Below are 21,769 nucleotides of genomic sequence, written 5' to 3'. Positions count from 1 at the left end.
CAGCCTCCAGAGTAGCTGGGATTACAGGCACGCACCACCACGCCCGGCTAATTTTTGTATTTTCAGTAGAGACAGGTTTTCACCATGTTGATCAGGCTGGTCTCTAACTTCTGACCTCGTGATTCACCTGCCTTGGCCTCCCAAAGTGCTGGGATTACAGGCGTGAGCCACCAAACGGGGCCTTACAATAGCTTTTTTTTTTTTTTTTTTTTGAGGCGGAGTCTCGCTCTGTCGCCCGGACTGGAGTGCAGTGGCCCGATCTCAGCTCACTGCAAGCTCCGCCTCCCGGGTTTGCGCCATTCTCCCGCCTCAGCCTCCCGAGCAGCTGGGACTACAGGCGCCCGCCACCTCGCCCGGCTAGTTTTTGTATTTTTAGTAGAGACGGGGTTTCACTGTGTTAGCCAGGATGGTCTCGATCTCCTGACCTCGTGATCCGCCCGTCTCGGCCTCCCAAAGTGCTGGGATTACAGGCTTGAGCCACCGCGCCCGGCCTACAATAGCTTTTTAATAAATTAGAGGCCGGGCACTGTGGCTCATGCCTGTAATCCCAGTACTTTGGGAGGCCGAGGTGGGTGGATCACCTGAGGTCAGGAGTTTAAGACCAGACTGGCCAACATGGGGAATTCTGTCTCTACTAAAAATACAAAATTAGGCAGGCGTGGTGGCAGATGCCTGTAATCCCAGGTACTCAGGAGGCTGAGGCAAGAAAATCGCTGGAACCCAGGAGGCAGAGGTTGTGGTGAGCTGAGATTGCGCCATTGCACTCCAGCCTAGGCAACAAGAGCAAAACTCCATCACAAACAACAACAACAAAAAAAAAAAACACCAAAGAAGAAGAAGAAACAAAAGAAATTAGAATAAGGCCGGGGGTGGTGGCTCATGCCTGTAATCTCAGCACTTTGGGAGGCCAAGGTGGGCAGATCACCTGAGGTCAGTAGTAAGAGACCAGCCTGACCAACGTGGTGAAACCCTGTCTCTACTAAAAACACAAAAATTAGCCGGGCGTGGTGGCACATGCCTGTAATTCCAGCTACTTGGGGAGGCTGAGGCAGTAGAATTGCTTGAACCCAGGAGGCACAGGTTGCAGTGAGCCGAGATGGCACCATTGTGCTCCGGCCTGGGCAACAAGAGGGAGACTCCGTCTCAAAAAAGGAAAAGAAACCAGAATAACAGGAGTTAGTTCTAAAATTTAAATATTAGATGGCATTAGTCTGATAAGTATCTCTACAATATAGTGGGCTATAATGGGGCAATAATGCCTGAAATGTACCGGCCAAGGCTGTCTTCCTTGAATGGGTACTAAGTCAGCTCCAGCCCTTCCATTACTGTTCCTTTCCTGACTAACCTCTCTCTTTTTCAGGTTGATTCACTCTCCCTTTGGATATACTGTATATATCCTGTATTTCTCAGAGCCACTCTCTCCTAAACTAATTTTACATATCTCTGCTGTGATCCATTACCTTCTGAGACGCTATAAAGTAGTGTCAGGGATTGTGGTAGTAGTCTGAATATCCACTATGCTGCCTACTTACATTCTCTAAAGTATCAATTTCTGCATTAGTAAAATGGGAGTCATAACACCTCCCTTAAAGGGTTTCTTAGGGATTAAATGACGGAATATATACAGAAAGTCTTGAATAGTAGCTATTTTCAGTACCAAGGGAAATCCTGCTGTGTCATTTTGAATAGTGTGTTTGTGAGTGCATGATTAAGTAGTAAAGGATTTCAGATAAACTGTTGTCTTTGGCATGATTATAGATTCCAGAAAATTAATAAAATGAGCAGGCAAACACTTTATGTGTTTGGCTGTGTAAAAATAACCAATTACAGTCATTTATGTAAACAATTTAACGTGTAGGGCCTAATTATAATGCAACACCATAACAATTACATATATTATTAAATATGCATCAGACTAATCTTGTTGTAAGTTTTGATTACAATAAAAGTACTCACTCTGTACTCTAACGAACAGTCTTATAGTTAATTGCTAATGATGCATAAGTTTGTTCACTATTTGCATTAATTAAATGAGACATAGCTCCTTAGTTTGCTCTCCATTTGAGGCAAGGCTGGATCCTCCATCCTATATTGCAACTACACATTTGTCCTGCGACCTGTGAGATAACATACTTTCCTTAGTATTCTATAGTGAGGAAAATGCTGAAGAAACTGCCAGCAAAAAAAATTCTGTTAATTGCCTGTTGTTCTTGAAACCTACAGGTTTAGAGTTGATAAGAGTTTTTTATTTAAACAATGAAAAATTCTATGCTGAGCACTAGTTAACCTACCTAGAACAACTTCTAAATAAGCCCCAGGATCATCCTGTGGAGCACTTCTAGAATTAAAATTATATGTATTTGACTCCCACCATGAACAAGGTAGCAGTATACACACATATATCATCTCACCCACCCTTTCTTTTTTTTTTTAGACTGAGTCTCACTCCGTCCCCCAGGCTAGAGTGGGGGACAGAGCAATCATGCCTCACTGCAACCTCTGCCTCCTGGGTTCAAGTGATTCTTACACCTCAGCCTCCCGGGTAGCTGGGATTACAGGTGCATGCCACCACGCCCAGCTAGTTTTCCTTTTTTTTTTTTTTTTTTTTTTTTTGTTGAGACGGAGTCTCGCTCTGTCGCCCAGGCTGGAGTGCAGTGGCCGGATCTCAGCTCACTGCAAGCTCTGCCTCCCGGGTTTACGCCATTCTCCTGCCTCAGCCTCCCAAGTAGCTGGGACTACAGGCGCCTGCCACCTCGCCCGGCTAGGTTTTTTTGTATTTTTAATAGACACGGGGTTTCACCGTGTTAGCCAGGATGGTCTCGATCTCCTGACCTCGTGATCCGCCCGTCTCGGCCTCCCAAAGTGCTGGGATTACAGGCTTGAGCCACCGCGCCCAGCCTAGTTTTCATATTTTTAGTAGAGACAGGGTTTCACCATGTTGGCCAGGCTAGTCTCGAACTACTGACCTCAAGTGACCCGCCCACATTGGCCTCTCAAAGTGCTGGGATTACAGGCGTGAGCTACTGCATCAGGCTTTCATCATATCCTTATGAAACTCTTATGAATTAGACATTATTATTTTCATTTTACATAGGAGGAGAAAAGAGATGCAGGAAGATAATAACTTCCCTAAATTCTTTTTTTGTTTGTTTTCAGATGGAGTTTCACTCTTGTTGCCCAGACTGGAGTGCAATGGTGGGATCTTGGCTCATGGCAAACTCTGCCTCCTGGGTTCAAGCGATTCTCCTGTCTCAGCCTCCCAAGGAGTTGGGATTATAAGCATGCACCACCATGCCCGGCTAATTTTTTATATTTTTAGTAGAGATGGGGTTTCACCATGTTAGCCAGGCTGGTCTCGAACTCCTGATCTCAAGTGATCCGCCCGCCTCGGTCTCCCAAAGTGCTGTGTTTACAGGCATAAGCCACCACGTCATGCCCTAAATTTTTAAAGGTGATTAAGGAGTGGAGACAGAATTCAAATTCAGGAAAGTTTCAAAGTCCAAGCTTGCTTTTTCTTTTTTTTTTTTTTTTTCTTGAGATGGAGTCTCGCTCTGTCACCCAGGCTGGAGTGCAGTGGCCGGATCTCAGCTCACTGCAAGCTCTGCCTCCCGGGTTCACGCCATTCTTCTGCCTCTGCCTCCCAAGTAGCTGGGACTACAGGCGCCTGCCTCGTCACCCGGCTAGTTTTTTGTATTTTTTAGTAGAGACGGGGTTTCACCGTGTTAGCCAGGATGGTCTCGATCTCCTGACCTCGTGATCCGCCCGTCTCGGCCTCCCAAAGTGCTGGGATTACAGGCTTGAGCCACTGCGCCCGGCCCTGCTTTTTCAATTATATTAAACAATGCCACGTTCCTTGTATATTCCAAACATTTATTGGTTACTTGTTGGTTGCAAAAGAGCATAGACTGCCTGTCACCAAATGATGCAAAATAATTTAGGAGCCTGTTTTGACAGTCACAAGGTGGAGGTCCTGTACATTAGGCGGAAAAGTATGCAGCTAGGCAGCCTAGTAGGCAATTTAGAATTGTCTGATAAAACGAAGCCACTTAGCAACAATACATTTCTAGTTCATCTAATTTTTTGGGTTCTGCCCAAAGGCTGGTGACTCATGAGACAGATATTCTGCACTCTATGTACATGAGAAAGAAGTCTGTAAGGTGAGGAAGAAGCAGAAGAGGTGGGTAACGAAGGTCTGGATTCACGAAAACTGTTTAATGGCCATGGCATTATGAAAATCCTGATACCAGCCAACTCTTGAGTGTTAAATAATGAGAGTCAGTTTATTAGTTATATTTGGACAGATCTGTTTTTTTGCTTTGTTTTTATAAATAACATTGTAAGAAATATATTTTATTTAATTTACTTATGGCATATTTAAACATTTTTTGACAAATAAAAATTGTGTATATTCATGATATACAACATGTGTTGAGAGACATACATACACATTGTGGAATGGCTAAATCAAGCTAATTAACATATCCATTACCGCAAAATATACCCATTACCGCAAATACTTATTTTTTTGTGTGGTAAGAATAATTAAAATCTACTCTCTTAGCAATTTTCAAGTGTATATATATATACACACACACATACACATGTATATATATACACATATATACGTATATATATACACACACATATATATATAGTTTGTTTTTGTTTTTGAAACAGGGTCTTGCTCTGTTGCCCAGGCTGGAGTGCACTGGTGCAATCTTGGCTCACTGCAACCTCTGCCTCCCAGGTTCAAGTGATTCTCATGCCTCAACCTCCTGAGCAGTTGGGATTACAGTTATGCACCACCACGCCTGGCTAATTTTTATATTTTTAGTAGAGATGGGGTTTCACTATGTGGGCCAGGCTGTTCTCAAACCCCTGACCTCAGATGACCCACCCTCCTCGGCCCCCCAAAGTCCTTGGATTACAGGTGTGAGCCACGGCGCCTGGCCTCAAGTATATATTTTTAATTATAGTCACCATATAGTATAATAGATCTCCTGCACTTATTCCTCCTAACTGAAATTTTGTATCCTTTGGCCAAAATCTTCCAGTTCTTTCTCTCTCATCCCCTGGTAACCTCCATTCTGCTACTTCTATGAGCCTGACTTATTTAGATGCTACACATAAGTGAGATTAAGAAGTATTTGTCTTTCTGTGCCTGGCTTATTTCACTTAGCATAATGTCCTCCAGGTTCATCTATGTTGTTGCAAATGACAGGCTTTATTTTTTAAAGCTGAACAGTATTCCATTGTGTGCGTATGTGTGTTTAAAGCTGAACAGTATTCCATTGTGTGTGTATATATACACATATATACACACACACATATATATATCTCACATTTTGTTTATTCGTTCATCCATTGGTGTACATGTAGGCTGTTTCCATGTCTTGGCTATGGTGAATAATGTTGCAATGGATATGGGAGTACAGATACCTTGACATGCAGATTTCACTTCCTTTGGATATATACCCAGAAGCGGATTATTGGATCATATGGTAGTTCTATAGTTCTATTTAAAAATGTTTAAGGAACCTCCATACTATTTTCCAAAATGGCTGTACTAATTTACATTCCCACTGACAGCATACAGGGTTTTTCTCCACATCCTTGACAATACTTATCTCGCTTTTTTATTTTTTTAATTTTATTTATTTATTTTTTTTGAGACCGAGTCTCACTCTGTCCCCCAGGCTAGAGTGCAGTGGTGTGATCTCGGCTCACTGCAAGCTCTGCCTTCCGGGTTCACGCCATTCTCCTGCCTCAGCCTCCCGAGTAGCTGGGACTACAGGTGCCCGCCACCTCGCACGGCTAATTTTTGTATTTTTAGTAGAGACGGGGTTTCACCATGTTAGCCAGGATGGCTACGATCTCCTGGCCTCGTGATCCGCCCGCCTCGGCCTCCCAAAGTGCTGGGATTACAGGCGTGAGCCACCGCGCCCAGCCTATCTCGCTTTTTTATAATCATCATTCTGACAGGTGTGAGGTGGTATCTCATGGTAGTTTTAATTCACATTTCCCTGATGATTAGTGATGTTGAACTTTTTTTCCACATACCAGTTAGTTACTTGCATGTCTTCTTTTTTTTTTTTTTTTTTTTTTGAGACGGAGTCTCGCTGTTACCCAGGCTGGAGTGCAATGGTGCGATCTTGGCTCACTGCAACCTCCGCCTCCTGGGTTCAAGTGATTCTCCTGCCTCAGCCTCCTGAGTAGTTGGGAATACAGGTGCCCACCACCACGCCCAGCTAATTTTTGTATTTTTAGTAGAGACAGAGTTTCACCAGGTTGGCCTGGCTGGTCTCAAACTCCTGACCTCAGGTGATCCACCTGCCTTGGCCTCCCATGCTACTTGCATGTCTTCTTTTGAGCAATATCTTTTCGGGCCCTTGCCCACTTATCTGATGTAGGGGTCATGAATATTTTCTCCCATTCCGTAGGTTATCTCTTCACCTTTTTTTTTTTTCCTCCAGACGAGGTCTCACTCTGTTGCCCAGGCTGGAGTAAAGTGGCACAATCATGTGTCACTATAGCCTCAACTGTCTAAGCTCAAGTAATTCTCCCACCTCAGCCTCCCAAGTAGCTGGGACCACAGGCGTGTGCTACCATGCCCAGTTAATTTTTCGATTTTTTTGTAGAGTTGAACTCTCACTATGTTACCCAGTTTAGTCTCAAACTCCTGAGCTCAAGCAATCTTCCCACTTAGGACTCTCAAAGTGTTGGGATTACAGGCATGAGCCACCGCACCAGGCCAGAAACTCTACTTTTGATTCTAACCATAGCAGCTTAGCAGCTGAGGACAAACTGTTGGGATATTTTGGTCTCAGTCAATGGCAGCCAGGTTACCTAGCTTGACAAGATACAAGTTTTCTTCGTTGGGTTCCTAGTACAAAAGTCAACCTTTTCAGTTGGTTAAGAATGAAAGGGCATGAAGATTGTGCTATTAGTTTATCCTGAAGGTCAACCTTCAAAAATACTGGTTCAACATGGATTTGGATATTATTAATATAAATTTATAGCTTAAAGAGGAAAAAAGGTGATTTCTCAGGTTCCTTTACAGAGATATTTAGTGAGGGAACAAGGCACATAGTCATCTTTGCTATGACAGGTTAAACACAAGGTGTACTGGGAACATGTAAGAGGGCCACTTAACTCAGCCTTTGGGGGATCAGGAGAAGTGTTCCTAAGGAAGTGATGTCTAAGTGAGGTAGGCAGTACCTTGGCAAAAAAAAAAAACTTGAAGTTAAGAGTGCATATGAGAAATGAAGGTATGTCCGCCTGGCTGGCAAATAGAGTCTAAGATGGAGCAGTGATGATAGATATAGGAAGATGCTAGATCCTGAAGGGCCTTCTAAAAAGAATGACAATATAAATTTATTGTACAAATGGAGACACTATTGAGAGTGAAATCAGGCAATATTAATACTTATGTAGGGACAACAGATGTAAACCAGGCTATTCTCAGCAAATCAGAAATTATGGTCACCTTACTTGTAAGTCACATTCAGGTGCTTGGACTTTCAGTGAAAGCATAGGGTATGTACCTTTTACATTTTGCCTAATTGACTTCATTCTTTTTTTTTTTTGAGACGGAGACTCGCTCTGTCGCCCAGGCTGGAGTGCAGTGGCACCATCTCGGCTCACTGCAAGCTCCGCCTCCCAGGTTCACGGCATTCTTCTGCCTCAGCCTCCCAAGTAGCTGAGACTACAGGCACCCGCCACCACGCCCAGCTAATTTTCTGTGTTTTTAGTAGAGACGGGGTTTCACCGTGTTGGCCAGGATGGTCTCCATCTCCTGACCTCGTGATCCGCCCACCTCGGCCTCCCAAAGTGCTGGGATTACAGGCGTGAGCCACTGCACCCAGTCAGTGACTTCATTCTTACTTTTGCGTTTACTTGGTCATTTCACAAATATTTGAGGATACATTTCAGAGCACTGAGGTTACAAAGACAACAGTGTCTGTCCTCAAGGTCTGTCTAGGTAAGACACACACAGCCAAATAAACAATTCTAATACAGTTATACAGTTTTAGTTCTGACGCCTCCAATGAGCTGTAGACTCGTACTTGTCATTTCCAGTCAGAATGCAAAACACAGATCCAAAACAGAACTTTCAATTTCTCCTCCAAATCTGTTCTTCCTTCAGCTGGTCATGTAAGTGATGCCACTATCACATCCACTTAAGATAAAACCCAGAGGGGCGCTGCCTCAATCAGTGTTACCCTTCTTCTCACTGTGCATTTTAATTTCTCCACATCTTTTTTTTTTTTTTTTTTGATACAATGTCTCACTCTGTCACCTAGGCTGGAGTGCAGTGGTGTGATACTGGCTCAATGCAGCCTCAACCTTCTGGGCTCAAGTGATCCTCTCACCTCAGCCTCCTAAATAGCTGGGACTACAGGCATGCGCCACTACCCCTGGCTAAATTTTGCATTTTTTGTAGAGACGAGGTTTTACCACGTTGCCCTCCTTGAACTCCTGAAATCAAGCGATCTGCCCACCTTGACCTCCCAAAATGCAGGGATCCCAGGTGTGAGGCACTGTGTCCTGCCCTCTCCACATCTTTCTTAAGCACACTGACTAAATTGGTCTAAGTAGAGAGCCTAACATCAAATGAAGGGAGAGGGTAATCTCCAGGGACTTGAATGCTATGATTTTTGTTTTTTGTTTTTGAGACAGACTCTTGCTCTGTTGAACAGGCTGGAGGGCAGTGGTGCAATTTCAGCTCACTGCAACCTCCACCTCCAGGGTTCAAGCAATTCTTGTGCCTCCCAAGAAGCTGGGATTACAGGCATGTGCCACCACACCCAGCAAATTTTTGTATTTTTAGTAAAGATGGGTTTTTGCCATGTTGCCCAGGCTGATCTTGAACTACTGGCCTCAAATGATCCATCCACCTCGGCTTCCCAAACTGCTGAGATTACAGGCATGAGACACCGTGCCTGGCCCCTGAATGCTATGTTTTTAATGACTAGATCTCAGTATTACGTGGGACTAATTTTTCTACAGTATTACAAAACTGATTACTGATATTCATTGTTGACAATCATGACATCCAGATCTGGATACTTGCCTTAGCCAGTCTCAAAATTTGAGTTTCAATGAGAAAGACAGAGATATATCCTAAATGACTGACCCCACTTCCCTTATGTGAAGTTGAGAGTGGTTGTAAAGCTGTACAGCTATAGGTGAAACACTAACGTTAATAAACTATCTGTTGAACAACTACTGCGTAAAAGGACAATTTATGCCTTATGGGGCAACTTAAAATTTTTTTAGAGATGGGGGTCTCGATATGTTGCCTAGGCTGGTCTCAGACTTGGGCTCAATCCATCTTCCTGCCTCAGTCTCTCGAGTAGCTGGGATTACAGGTACACACCACACACCACTTCCCCAGGCAAAGGGCAATTTTAATATTTCTACCATCCATTCTCCACACAGCTGCCACAGTGACCTTTTTTTTTTTTTTTTTTTTTTTTTGAGATGGAGTTTCACTCTGTTGCCCAGGCTTAAATGCAGTGGCACAATCTCGGCTCACTGCAACCTCCACCTCCTGGGTTCAAGTGATTCTCCTACCTCACCCTTCCCAGTAGCTGGGATTACAGCTGCCTGCCACCACGCCCAGCTAAATTTTGTATTTTTAGTAGAGATGAGGTTTCACCATGTTGACCAGGCTGGTCTCGAACTTCTAACCTCAAGTGATCTGTCTGCCTCGGCCTCCCAAAGTGATGGGATTACAGGTGTGAGCCACCACTCCCAGCCCACAGTGATCCTTTTACAGCTAAGCTACTTCTTTCATCTCAACCCTTCGTGGTATTCTATCACTTCCCAATAAAATCCAAAGCTTACCAGATGATACATCATCTGCCTATGATTTCCATCTTACTTCTCTCATTTGCTGTGCTCCAGCCACACTGGTCTTGCCCTTTTTCCATGCCAAACAAATCTCCATTTCAGGGCCACTGCACTTGCTGCTTCTCTTCTAGGATAGTTTCCCTCTAGAAATCCATGTAGCTCCCTCTCTCATTAAATGATCAGATTTTTGTTTATGTGCCTCCTTAGCTAAGAGGCTTTCCTTATCTACCCTAACTAAAAGAGAAGCCCCACATCACTCTTATCATTTTGTCCTGATTTATTTTTCCATAAAACTTGCCACATTACTGGGCATTATCTATTATTTAGTAATGTGTATATTGCTTATTGACAGTCTTCCCTACTATAACATGAGGTCCATGAGGCAGAGACTTTGCTTTGTTCACTGCTGAATTCCCAGCACCTACAACAAGCCTACTCACTAAACATTTGTTGAATTAATCAATCTTTAGGATACATCAAATGTAAAATATCCTATCATATATTTATTGATGTGATGCATAGGAAAATGTCTGGAAGGGTACATACCAAAATGTTAATTGTTTATTTAACCTGGTGGGAGGTGGTTTTTCTTTTCTTTTGAGACAGAGTTTCACTCTTGTTGCCCAGGCTGGAGTGCAATGGTAGGATCTTGGCTCATTGCAACCTCTGCTCCCGGGGTTCAAGCGATTCTTCTGCCTCAGCCTCCCGAGTAGCTGGGATTACAGGCACCCACCACCACGCCTGGGTAATTTTTTGTATTTTTAGTAGAGACAGGACTTCACCATGTTGGTCAGGCTGGTCTCAAACTCCCGACTCAGGTGATTCGCCCACTTCAGCCTCCAAAGTGCTGGAATTACAGGCATGAGCCACCGCGCCCCGTCTGGCTTTTTTTTTTTTTAAGAATGAACTTGTATTATGCATATACCAAAAAAGAATGAAAGGGTTCACACAGGCATAAAGTGTAAGTGAATTCTAAAAAAGGTTGGGCAAATTTATCAAAGGCAGACTTCTAAATAGATGTTAACAGTTATATACTTGAGATAAACCATGGTTTGATTTCCCTTCCCCAGTACTTCCTAGCAGTGTGATTCCAAGTTATATGTCAGTGCCTAGATTTCTTCACCCGGAAAATGGGGATAACAACAGGTGCCTACCTCACGAGTTTTAAATGAGACCATATGTGTAACCTGCTTTGTGCAACGTCTGGCATGCAACAAGTACTCGACAAATGGTAGCTATTAGAATCATCATTAGCAGCAGTAATAAGAGATGTTGGGACATACCTAGCCCTCAAGATTGACATCAGAGTAGACCACCACATCCTTTCATCATTGCGCCTCAATTTGGGCCTCTGAAGCCCAAAGAGGGGATGGTTCTTTCCAAAGAAGACAATTTCGACGTTCCAGAAGCATCTGACTGAAACGCACCCTCTTCACCCCTTAAAATCAGTCTGGTTCATCCACGAGCAGCCCTTCAGGGCCCGGACTGGAGAGGCAGCCACGGCTCGCCGTCCCTGGGCCCAGTTCCCTCAGCCTCAATTTCCCTTGCTGCAACAGGGGTGGGGGTGGGGGTGGGAACGTTATCCCCAAACCCAGGCAGTCCCGGCTTGGTCCGCCTCACCGCACTCCGGAGGGGACCAAACGGCCCCACGCGCGGGGAAGCCTCCGGCAACGGGCCACGCGCCACACGGACAAAGTGATTACTTGGCGGATCAAAAGTCAGGCAAGCGGCTCAGCCCCATCATCCCAGTCCTCAGGCACAGGGACAGCGACGGGCGCCCGGCGGTGGCCGGGAAAAGGCCAAGGGGGCGGTGGCTGGCGCTCAGCACCCGGTGGGGGCCTCCATGGCCAAGCGGCGGAGGCGGCGGGGCGCGGCACGAGGCGGGCTCGCCACTGCGCCGCCCGGGGGCGCGCACGCAAAGCCCGGAGGCGCGCGCGACCGGCGGCTCCTTGGCGCGGATTAAGGGGACTCGGCGAGGTGAGGCGCCAGGCAGTACTGGGCTGGCGGGTGGCTGGGAGCGATCCCCTCTAGCGGGACTATGGGGAAGCGGGGGCCGCGAGGTGCGCCAGGGGAGGAGGTGCGGGCTGCGGGCCTCAACGGCGGGCGGGACGCGCCGGGCTGGCGGGCGGGTGGTGCCGGGCCTCGCCGCGCTGTGGGGGAGGGCGGCGCGGGACCCGGCCTGACCCCTGGTGCCCGCCCCGCGTCTGGGCGGTGCCGCAGTGCCCCAGCCTAGCCATTCCATGCTCAGCCCTGGATCGCGTCGCTCTCCCAAGAAGGGCCACTGTGCGTGATGCCCCTGACCAGACCATTTGAATTTCCTAGCTAGCAGGCCCTCCAAAGTAGGTATTTCAGTACCCTGTTAGAGCTGAGGCGCAGGTAAAATGACTGGCCCAGGCCGGTCCCACCTCGTAAGGATTTGAACGTTGGCTCCACACTTCCGGAGCCTGCGCCTTTTCTCCTCCCCACGTGGACTCCTGCCCGGCATAGTGCCTCACTTCTCCCGGTAACTGATTCGAATTTGGCGATTGTTAGTTTGGAGCTAGCGCTTGTGCTTCCATGGAAGTTGGTGGCAGAATGTGGTCTCTTGTGAAAGAAGGAGAAAGAAGATTCTGCAGACTGCAATATTGTGCTTTTTTTTGCCTTTTTTTTTTTCTTTTCTCCTAGGCTGTAGTGCAGTGCAGTGACACGATTTCAGCTCACTGCAACCTCCGCCTCCTGGGCTCAAGCGATTCTCGTGCCACCACGCCCAGCTAATTTTTGTATTTTTAGTAGAGGTGGGGTTTCACCATGTTGGCCAGGCTGGTCTCGAACTCGTGACCTTAAATGATCCTTCCTCCTTGGCTTCCCAAAGTGCTGGGATTACAGGCGTGAGCCACCGTGTCTGGCCCTACAATTTTTTTTGTTTTTTTTTTTTTGAGATGGAGTCTCCCTCTTTAGCCCAGGCTGGAGTGCAATGGCGCCATCTCAACTCACTGCAACCTCCGCTTCCGGGGTTGAAGTGATTCTCCTGCCTCAGTCTCCCGAGTACCTGGGATAACAGGTGCCCAGTACCACGCCTGGCTATTTTTTGTATTTTTTTTTTTTTTTTTTTTTGAGACCGAATCTTGCTCTGTCTCCCAGGCTGGAGTGCAGTGGCGCGATCTCGGCTCACTGCAAGCTCCGCCTCCCGGGTTCACGCCATTCTCCTGCCTCAGCCTCCGGAGTAGCTGCCACTACAGGCGCCCGCCGCCACGCCTGGCTAATTTTTTGTATTTTTAGTAGAGACAGGGTTTCACCATGTTAGCGAGGATGGTCTCGATCTCCTGACCTCATGATCCACCCGCCTCGGCCTCCCAAAGTGCTGGGATTACAGGCGTGAGCCACCAAGCCTGGCCTATTTTTTGTATTTTCAGTAGAGACGGGGTTTCGCTGTGTTGGCCAGGCTGGTCTTGAACTCTTGACCTCAGATGATCTGCCCACCTGGGACTCCCAGAGTACTGGGATTAAGGCGTAAGCCACCGCACCCGGCCTCTTGCTGTGCTTTTTTGAGTGTTGATCAGTCCATATTGACTGCATCCTTTACTGGACATCTGTATTTTTTTTTTTTTTTTTTTGAAACGGAGTTTCGCACTTCGCAACCTGAGTTGCTCAGGCTGGAGTGCAGCGACGCGTTCTTGGCTCTCAGCAACCTCCGCCTCCCAGGTTCCAGCAGTTCGCTTGCCTCAGCTTCCCAAGTACCTGGGATTACAGGCATGTGCCACCACGTCCGGCTAATTTTGTATTTTTAGTAGAGACAGGGTTTCTCCATGTTGGTCAGGCTGATCTCGAACTCCCGACTTCAGGTGATCTGCCCACCTCGGCCTCCTAAAGTGCTACGATTATAGGCGTGAGCCACCATGCCCAGCCTTGACATCTGTGTTTGAAATGACACTGCTATCCCTTACTTGTAAGACACTGTGCAAGTAACGTATTCTTTCAGATCTTTCTTTCTTTTGAAAAAGCAGCTTGCCCCAGGAGTGTGGGAATGAGGATTCAAAGAATTCCCACACCATGGTACCTGTGGGTACCTAGCAAATTGAAAAAGTTCAGTAAATTTGGCTTATTTGATTGCTGTGTTCGTAATACACCCTTGCTAGACTCATTTTTCTTCAGAGCTCAACTTTTCCTGAGACAACAGCGAAGGAGACCTACCCCCACCCCAAAAAGGAAAAGTTCGCTGACGGCAGCGTTAGCGGAATGTTGCCCACACTTAGTGATGAATTATTCTCCAAGCTAAAAATTACCGGGGTGAAAAAAATCACTTCAGAAAAACTAAAGATGAATTAACGTTTCGTAGAACTAACATTTATTGGTCCACTACTATGTGTTTATTGTATTCCTCCTGTATGCTTGGCATTTTAAAAGAATGCAAATATGTATCCGATATATTCTCTACTTTCACTTATTTATTTATTATTTATTTTTGAGACAGGATCTTCCACTGTCTCCCAGGCTGGAGTGCAGTGGCATGATCTTGGCTTACTGCAGCCTCTAACCCCTGGGTTCAAGCAACTCTCATGCCTCAGCCTCCCAAGTAGCTGGGATTATGGGCACCCGCCACCACGCCAAGCTAATTTTTTTGTATTTTTGGTAGAGATGGGGTTCTCACTATGTTGCTCCAGGCTGGTCTGAAACTCCTGACCTCAGGAGATTCACCTGCCTCAGCTTTCCGAAGTACTGGAGTTACAGGCATGAGCTACCATACCCAGCCTGCTTTCACTTAATTTAAAAGTGGGTGAAAATATATATTCAGAAGTAATACAAAATAGAATGTGAAAAATGCCAGATAAAAAGCTGTGAGTGGGCCAGGCGCTGTGGCTCATGCCTGTAATCCCAGCACTTGGGGAGGCTGAGGTGGGCAGATCGCCTGAGGTCAGGAGTTTGAGACCAGCTTGGCCAACATGGTGAAACCCCATCTCTACTAAAAATGCAAAAATTAGCCGGGTGTAGTGGCCGGCGCCTGTAATCCCAGCTACTTTGGGAGACTGAGCCTGACTTGAACCTGGGAGGCGGAGGTTGCAGTGAGCCGAGATCGTGCCATTACACTCCAGCCTAGGTAACAAGAGCAGGACTTAGTCTCAAAACACACACACACACACACACACACACAAACAAACAGCTGTGAGTGTACAGAAGAAGGGTTATTTTTTGACTTAGTGTAAAACATTATTTCATTTCTGCTTCAAAGAAGATACTTTGGGTCAGGCATGGCGGCTCACACCTGTAATCCTAGCACTCCAGCACTTTTGGAGGCCAAGGTGGGCGGATCACTTGAGGCCAGGAGTTCGAGACCAGCCTGACCAACATGGTGAAACCCTGTCTCTCCAAAAAATGCAAAACAATTATCCAGGTGTGGTGGTGGCACATGCTTGTAATCCCAGCTACTCAGGAGACTGAGGCACAAGACACAAGAAACAAAAATGAGAACCAAATGGAGAATGAGAATCCCTTGAACCTGGGAGGCAGAGGTTGCAGTGAGTACTCCAGCCTGGGCAACAGAGCCAGACTCTATATCCAAAAAAAAGAAAAAGAAAAAGAGATTTGGTCTGTCCTCCAAGCTGGGGTGCAGTGGTGGCTCACTGCATCCTCGACCTCCCAGGCCCAAGTGTTCCACCTCATCCTTCTGAGTAGCTGGGACTGTGGGCATGGGCCTCTGTACCCAGTTAACTTTTTTTAAAGAGATGGGGTCTCCCTATGTTGCCCAGGCTGGTCTTGAACTCCTGGGCCCTAGTAATCCTACCACCTCAGCCTCCCAGAGTGCTGGGATTACAGGCATGAGCCACTGTGCCTGGCCCTGTTACATTTGTAAGGAACAAATGTATGTTGTAATAGATAGGGTTTTTTGGTTTCTACTTACAGAAACTTGTTCAGATTTATTATTAAAGTTGAGTTTATTAAAGTTTATTAAAAATAGAGAAATGAGAGAAGAGTTAAACAGTTGAACCACCTGGGGCTAGGGATCTCAACAGCCAGAGCACATGGACTGAATTCTTGGAATGAATTCTAGTGAATGACTGAGCTCCAGCTGCCTTCTGTCCTTTCATGTGTTACTCAAGATCCAGATTTCTGGAAGAAGAGACCTGGTTGCTTTAGCTTTTGTCAGGGGTGGGGAATGGGGTATTGTGATTGGCAGCCCCACCAGTACCACATGAAATGTGGGAGGGTCAGTTTCCCAAATAAAGATGGTGGCTAAGGAGAGAAATGATGCTGAGTAGAGAAAGCCAACAGTTGTTTATTAGAAATATATAGCATTTGCCCCTTCCACCCTCCCTGCCCCACAGACCCAAATCCTTCTTCATAAAAAAAAAGAAATATGTAGCATTTACAAAGGGCCAGGTACCATGCTACATTATTTATATGGATTATGATATTTGATTATGACATTTAATTCTCACAACTTTGGAAGGTAGACACTATTATACCCACTTTACAGAGGAAGAAACAGGTTTTCAGAGGTAGAATAATTTTTCAGCATTACAAAGCTAAGATGTGGCAGAGCTGAGTATGTTGTATACCTTCTCTTTATCGTGTCCCTTTGAATGATTTTCTGATCCATGTGCCACTTTTGTTTGCTCACAGGAAAGCTTCGTTGTATGTGTTGGCCGGTTCTGAAGTCTTGAAGAAGTTTTGTGCTGAGGAAGACCAAAGCAGCACTTGTTGCCTATTAGGGAATGGACCGTTTGGGTTCCTTTAGCAGTAAGTACAGTGGGAACAAGTCTCAGGTGACTTATTATTAGTATTTTATTGAGATGGACTTTCCCTCTGTCGCCTAGGCTGGAGTGCAGTGACATGATCTCGGCTCACTGCAACCTCTGCTTCCCGGCTTTAAATGATTCTCCAGCCTCAGCCTCCTGAGAGTAACTGGGACTACAGGCGCACACCACCACACCCAGCTAATTTTTTTTTTTTTTTTTCAGTAGAGATAGGCTTTCACCATGTTGGCCAGGCTGGTCTTGAACTCCCGACCTCAGGTGATCCGCCCACCTCGGGCTCCCAAAGTGCTGGGATTACAGGTGTGAGCCACCACTCCCGGCCTTCAGGTGACTATTAATAGCAAACTGGAGTGGAAGTTGATCAAGGAAGAAAAATAAACAATGAAGTTAGGGAGTAAAGCCCTTTGACTCTGATTCTAAGGGAATTATGAGTATCAAAATAAAATCAACTAATACATATTGATTACCCATATTGAACACATGACACAAACATATGATCCTGGGTCTTAGAAGAAAATGAAGCGGCCGGGCGCCGTGGCTCACGCCTGTAATCCCAGCACTTTGGGAGGCTGAGGCAGGTGGATCACGAGGTCTGGAGATGGAGACCATCCAGGCTAACATGGTGAAACTCCCATCTCTACTAAAAAATAGAAAAAATTAGCTGGGCGTGGTGGCAGGCACCTGTAGTCCCAGCTACTCGGGAGGCTGAGGCAGGAGAATGGCATGAACCCGGGAGGCGGAGGTTGCAGTGAGCCGAGATCCTGCCACTGCACTCCAGCTTGGGCGACAGAGCGAGACTCCGTCTCAAAAAAAGAAAAAAAAAAGAAAGAAAATGAAGCTGAGATGGACCAGGCATATTCTGATTAACCATAGTTAAACCTAGAAAAGCCATGGGATTTCTGTTTAGACCAATAACATGTTCAGGCACCTTGATAAGAAATGTGTCAGTGGTAAGATAAAGGAAATATCACCCCACCTCCCCCTTGGTGTGGAACTTGTTTCTAAGAGTAAACCACAGTAGAATAATGTAGAGAATTATGGAGTACGTGTGAAGTAAATTCAAGTAGCCATTAACTATGGATAAAAAAATTAGACTGGCCAGGCGCGGTGGCTCACACCTGTAATCCCAGCACTTTGGGAGTTCGAGGCAGGCAGATCATGAGGTCAGGAGTTTGAGACCAGCCTTGCCAACAAGGTGAAACGCCGTCTGTACTGAAAATTCAAAAATTAACTGGGGGTGGTGGCGGGTGCCTATAATCCCAGCTACTTGGGAGGCTGAGGCAGGAGAATTGCTTGAACCCAGGGGGCAGAGGCTGCAGTAAGCCAAGATCATGCCACTGCACTCCAGCCTGGGTGACAAGAGCAAGAATCTGTCGCAAAAAATAAAAAATAAAAACCATACTGCTCTTTTTCCCTGATTCTGAATATATGAGATTTGGCAGAAATAGAAATTCCATTGTTAGATGTTTGGTAGTATCCCAATGAGAAGAATCAGAAAAGTACTTTTTGGGTGTTTTTCCTCTTCAACAATTCGTGGTTTTTTCGAGCTGGAGTCTTGCTACATCGCCCAGGCTGGAGTGCAGTGGCATGATCTCGGCTCACTGCAACCTCTGCCTCCTGGGTTCAAGCAATTATCCTGTCTCAGCCTCCCGAGTAGCTGGGAGTACAGGCACCCGCCACCACGCACGGCTAATTTTTGTATTTTTAGTAGAGACAGGGTTTCACCTTGTTAGTCAGACTGGTCTTGAACTCCTGACCTCGGGTGATCCACCAGCCTCAGCCTCCCAAAGTGCTGGGATTACAAGCGTGAGCCACTGCTCCCAGCCTGACAGAACAATTTCTTAAAGAAGCTCTAATTTACTCTTTGGTCACACTCCTTATATAAATTTAGGAGAGAATGGAGTCTTCAGACACATCTAGTTCAACTCTTTCATTTTACATATGGAGAAATCTGAGTGGACTGCTCCAATGATGGGAGTGTTTCAGTTTACAGTTACCTCAACTCTGTGTCCAAAATAATTGTTAAACTTCTTTTTGGAAATAATTTCAAACTTAAGTTGCAAGAATAAGAATACAAACAATACCCACATAACTTTTGTTAACCTTTTACTCCATCTGCTTCGTCATTTGCGTGCACTCTCTCTCTCTCTGTGTATGTTTGTATATATATGTAATTTTTAAATTTTTTTTATTTTTAAGAGATGGGGTCTCACTCTATCACCCAGGCTGGAGTGCAGTGGCACAATCATAGCCCACTGGAGTCTTGAATTCCTGGGCTCAAGCGATGTCCCCACCTTGGCCTCCCAGTGTGTTGGGATTATAGGCGTAAGCCACCATGCCTGGCCCAATCTTTACTATTAAGGTTGCAAAAAGATGATTCCCCCCCCGCAAATCTAGTGCTCTCTCCACATTTACTAGTTAGCATTTTTAGTTTTTATTTTAGGTTCTGGGGTACATGTGCAGGGTTGTTATATAGGTAAACTGCTTGTCACAGGGGTTTTGTATACAAATTATTTTGTCACCAAGATAATAAGCATAGCACTCGAGAGGTAGTTTTGGATCCTCTCCCTCCTCCCACAGTTCACCCTCAAGAAGGCACTGGTTTCTCTTCCCCTTTTTGTGTCCATGTGTTCTTGTTTTTTTAGCTACTACTTGTAAGTGAGATCAGAGGGTATTTGATTTTCTCTTCCTGTGTTAGTTTGCATAGGATAATGACCTCCAGCTCCATCCATGTTGCTGCAAAGTATGTGATCTCATTACTTTTTTATGGCTGCATAGTATTCTGTGGTGTATATGTACTACATTTTCTTTATCTGTTCATTTTTTTACTTATTATGGACACAGGAATTCCTATTTTTTCAATGATTTATGATTTATTAGCATACATAATTAGCTAGGTTCTCGGATTATTCCAAATTTGGCCACTGGGAGTCCCTTCAAATGGGCTCCTATATCCTTATAGCATACCCTCATCATATTTTTTTCTTTTTAGCATCTCCATCCTTTTTGGCATAACTAAATACTCCAAGTGCATCCTGTACCTCCCCTGCCCTGGAATCAGCCACTTCTCTGAGGAGTCCTGGTGCTTTTACAAGGGAGTCATGTCGGAGACCAAGATCTTTTTATCTACTGGAATATTTTTGCATCTTGGCCCTTTTGGCTGACAGAACTAGGAAATAGATGCGTGTTACGTGCTGTATACATATATGCCAGTATACATACACACATACACATTTACATACACATATACTTCTTTTTAGGAAATCAGCAGTTCACATTAATACCTCTAATTCATCATCATAGGCTTTTTTCTTGTCTGCATTAATTCCTTATTCATATGTCTCTTCTCAGTGAGAACCCTGGCTCCCAAAATCAGCACAATTAATTCCATTATCCCCTGCCCTCAACCCCTTGTACTTACCAACTTCATTGTCTTCTGGTTTAATCTGTCCCTTAATCCTTTTAGCAAAGATGAGAGGATTGTTTTTTACTCATTTTTTTCTTTTTCTTTTCTCTTTTCTTTTGAGACAGCGTTTCACTCTTGTCACCCAGGCTGGAGTGCAGTGCTGCGATCTCAGCTTACTGCAACCTCCGCCTCCTGGATTCAGGTGATTCTCCTGCCTCAACCTCCCAAGTAGCTGGGATTACAGGTATCTGCCACCACACCCAGCTAATTTTTGTATTTTTAGTAGAGACGGGGTTTCACCATGTTGGCCAGGCTGGTCTTGAACTCCCGATCTCAGGTGATCCACTTGCCGGGGCCTCCCAAAGTACTGGGATTATAGGCACAAGCCACCGCGCCTGGCCTCTAATTTCTTACAGGAAAGATAGCATTTTATATATATATATATATTATTTTGTACTTTTAAGAAAATTCTTCAATCAGCACCAGGATTGTACTTTTTTTCCCCACTAAATAGTATCTCCTGGAAATACTATATTAGTTGGTAGAGATTGTCCTCATTCTGTTTTTTATAGTTGCGTAATACTTCATTGTGTGGATATATTATTATTCAAATAATTGCTTATACTTGGACATCTAAGTAGTATTTTGCAATTACATCTAATATTTTAATATATAACCTTGGACATGTATGTTTTTGTGTTATTGGAAATGTATATTCATGGTAAAAAATTCCTAGAAGTGAGATTGCTGGGTCAAAAGATAATCCCCCTCTATATGAGTTGTACTATTTTGTATTCCCACCAGTGATATGTAAGAGTGCCCGGGCTGGGCGCGGTGGCTCAGGCCTGTAATCCCAGCGCTTTGGGAGGCTGAGGCGGGTGGATAATGAGGTCAGGAGTTTGAGACTAGCCTGACCAACATGGTGAAGCCTCTACTAAAAATGCAAAAATTAGCTGGGTATGGCAGTGTGTCCCTGTAATCCCAGCTACTCAGGAGGCTGAGGCAGGAGAATCGCTTGAACCTGGGAGGCAGAGGTTGCAGTGAGCCAAGATTGTACCACTGCACTCCAGCCTGGGCGACAAGAGTGAAACTCCTTCTCAAAAAAAAAAAAAAAAAAAAAAAATAAGAGTGTCTATTTTCCCACAGCCTGACTAATTATATTGTCAGGCATTGAAACTTTTGCCAATCTGATGGGTGAGAAATTATATGTCAGGGTAGTTCTAATTTTTATCTTATGAATAAAGCTGAGCACTTTTTCATAAGGCCAGTTTGTGTCTTTTTTCCCAAATTATCTTTGTGTCTTTTGCAGCAGGATCTTTGGTCTTTTATTCTCCCTCTCAATTTTTTTTTTTTCAAACGGAGTTTCGCTCTTGTCGCCCAGGCTGGAGTACAATGGTGCGATCTCGGCTCACTGCAACCTCTGTCTCCCGGATTCAAGCGATTCTCCTGCCTCAGCATCCCTGGTAGCTGGGATTACAGGCACACGCTGCCATGCCCAGCTAATTTTTGTATTTTTAGTAGAGACGGGGTTTCCTTCATGTTGGCCGGGCTGGTCTTGAACTCCCAACCTCAGGTGATCTGCCCACCTTGGCCTCCCTCTTAATTTTTAAAAGTTGTTTGTATACTAGGGATTTCAGTGCTTTTTTTCTAATATGTTTACAAATGTTGCCTTACTTACTTTTTTACTTTCCTTATGGTGTTTTTGCCAAAAAAGTTTTTTGTTTTGTTTTTATTAATGTAGTCAAGTTTATTAACCCTTTATTGCCCCTGGATTTTG

At 45.1% G+C, this 21,769-nt stretch overlaps 2 protein-coding genes across 3 annotated transcripts in view; one reads left to right on the top strand and one right to left on the bottom strand.

Moving 5' to 3' along the window:
* ACACA (acetyl-CoA carboxylase alpha) overlaps positions 1 to 11,664 on the bottom strand; it is a 342,596-nt gene extending 330,932 nt beyond the window's left edge. The window contains exon 1 of the mRNA XM_030923246.1: positions 11,139 to 11,664. The gene's annotated coding sequence lies outside the window, so the exon portion shown is untranslated. The remainder of the gene's footprint in view (positions 1 to 11,138) is intronic.
* Positions 11,665 to 11,772: 108 nt separating this feature from the next.
* The window catches only part of TADA2A (transcriptional adaptor 2A), a 73,530-nt gene continuing 63,533 nt past the window's right edge, over positions 11,773 to 21,769 (top strand). For both annotated transcript variants that reach the window (XM_030924033.1, XM_010376867.1), the window contains exons 1-2: positions 11,773 to 11,832; positions 16,453 to 16,569. In XM_030924033.1, the coding sequence (XP_030779893.1) occupies positions 16,545 to 16,569 (25 nt within the window). In that variant the 5' untranslated portion in view covers positions 11,773 to 11,832; positions 16,453 to 16,544. The remainder of the gene's footprint in view (positions 11,833 to 16,452; positions 16,570 to 21,769) is intronic.

Source organism: Rhinopithecus roxellana, chromosome 19 (genome assembly GCF_007565055.1).
Source record: "Rhinopithecus roxellana isolate Shanxi Qingling chromosome 19, ASM756505v1, whole genome shotgun sequence".
NCBI classification, from domain to species: Eukaryota; Metazoa; Chordata; class Mammalia; order Primates; family Cercopithecidae; genus Rhinopithecus; species Rhinopithecus roxellana.
The sequence above is the reverse complement of the archived record's forward strand: the minus strand, read 5'-3'. Positions and strand labels throughout refer to the sequence as shown.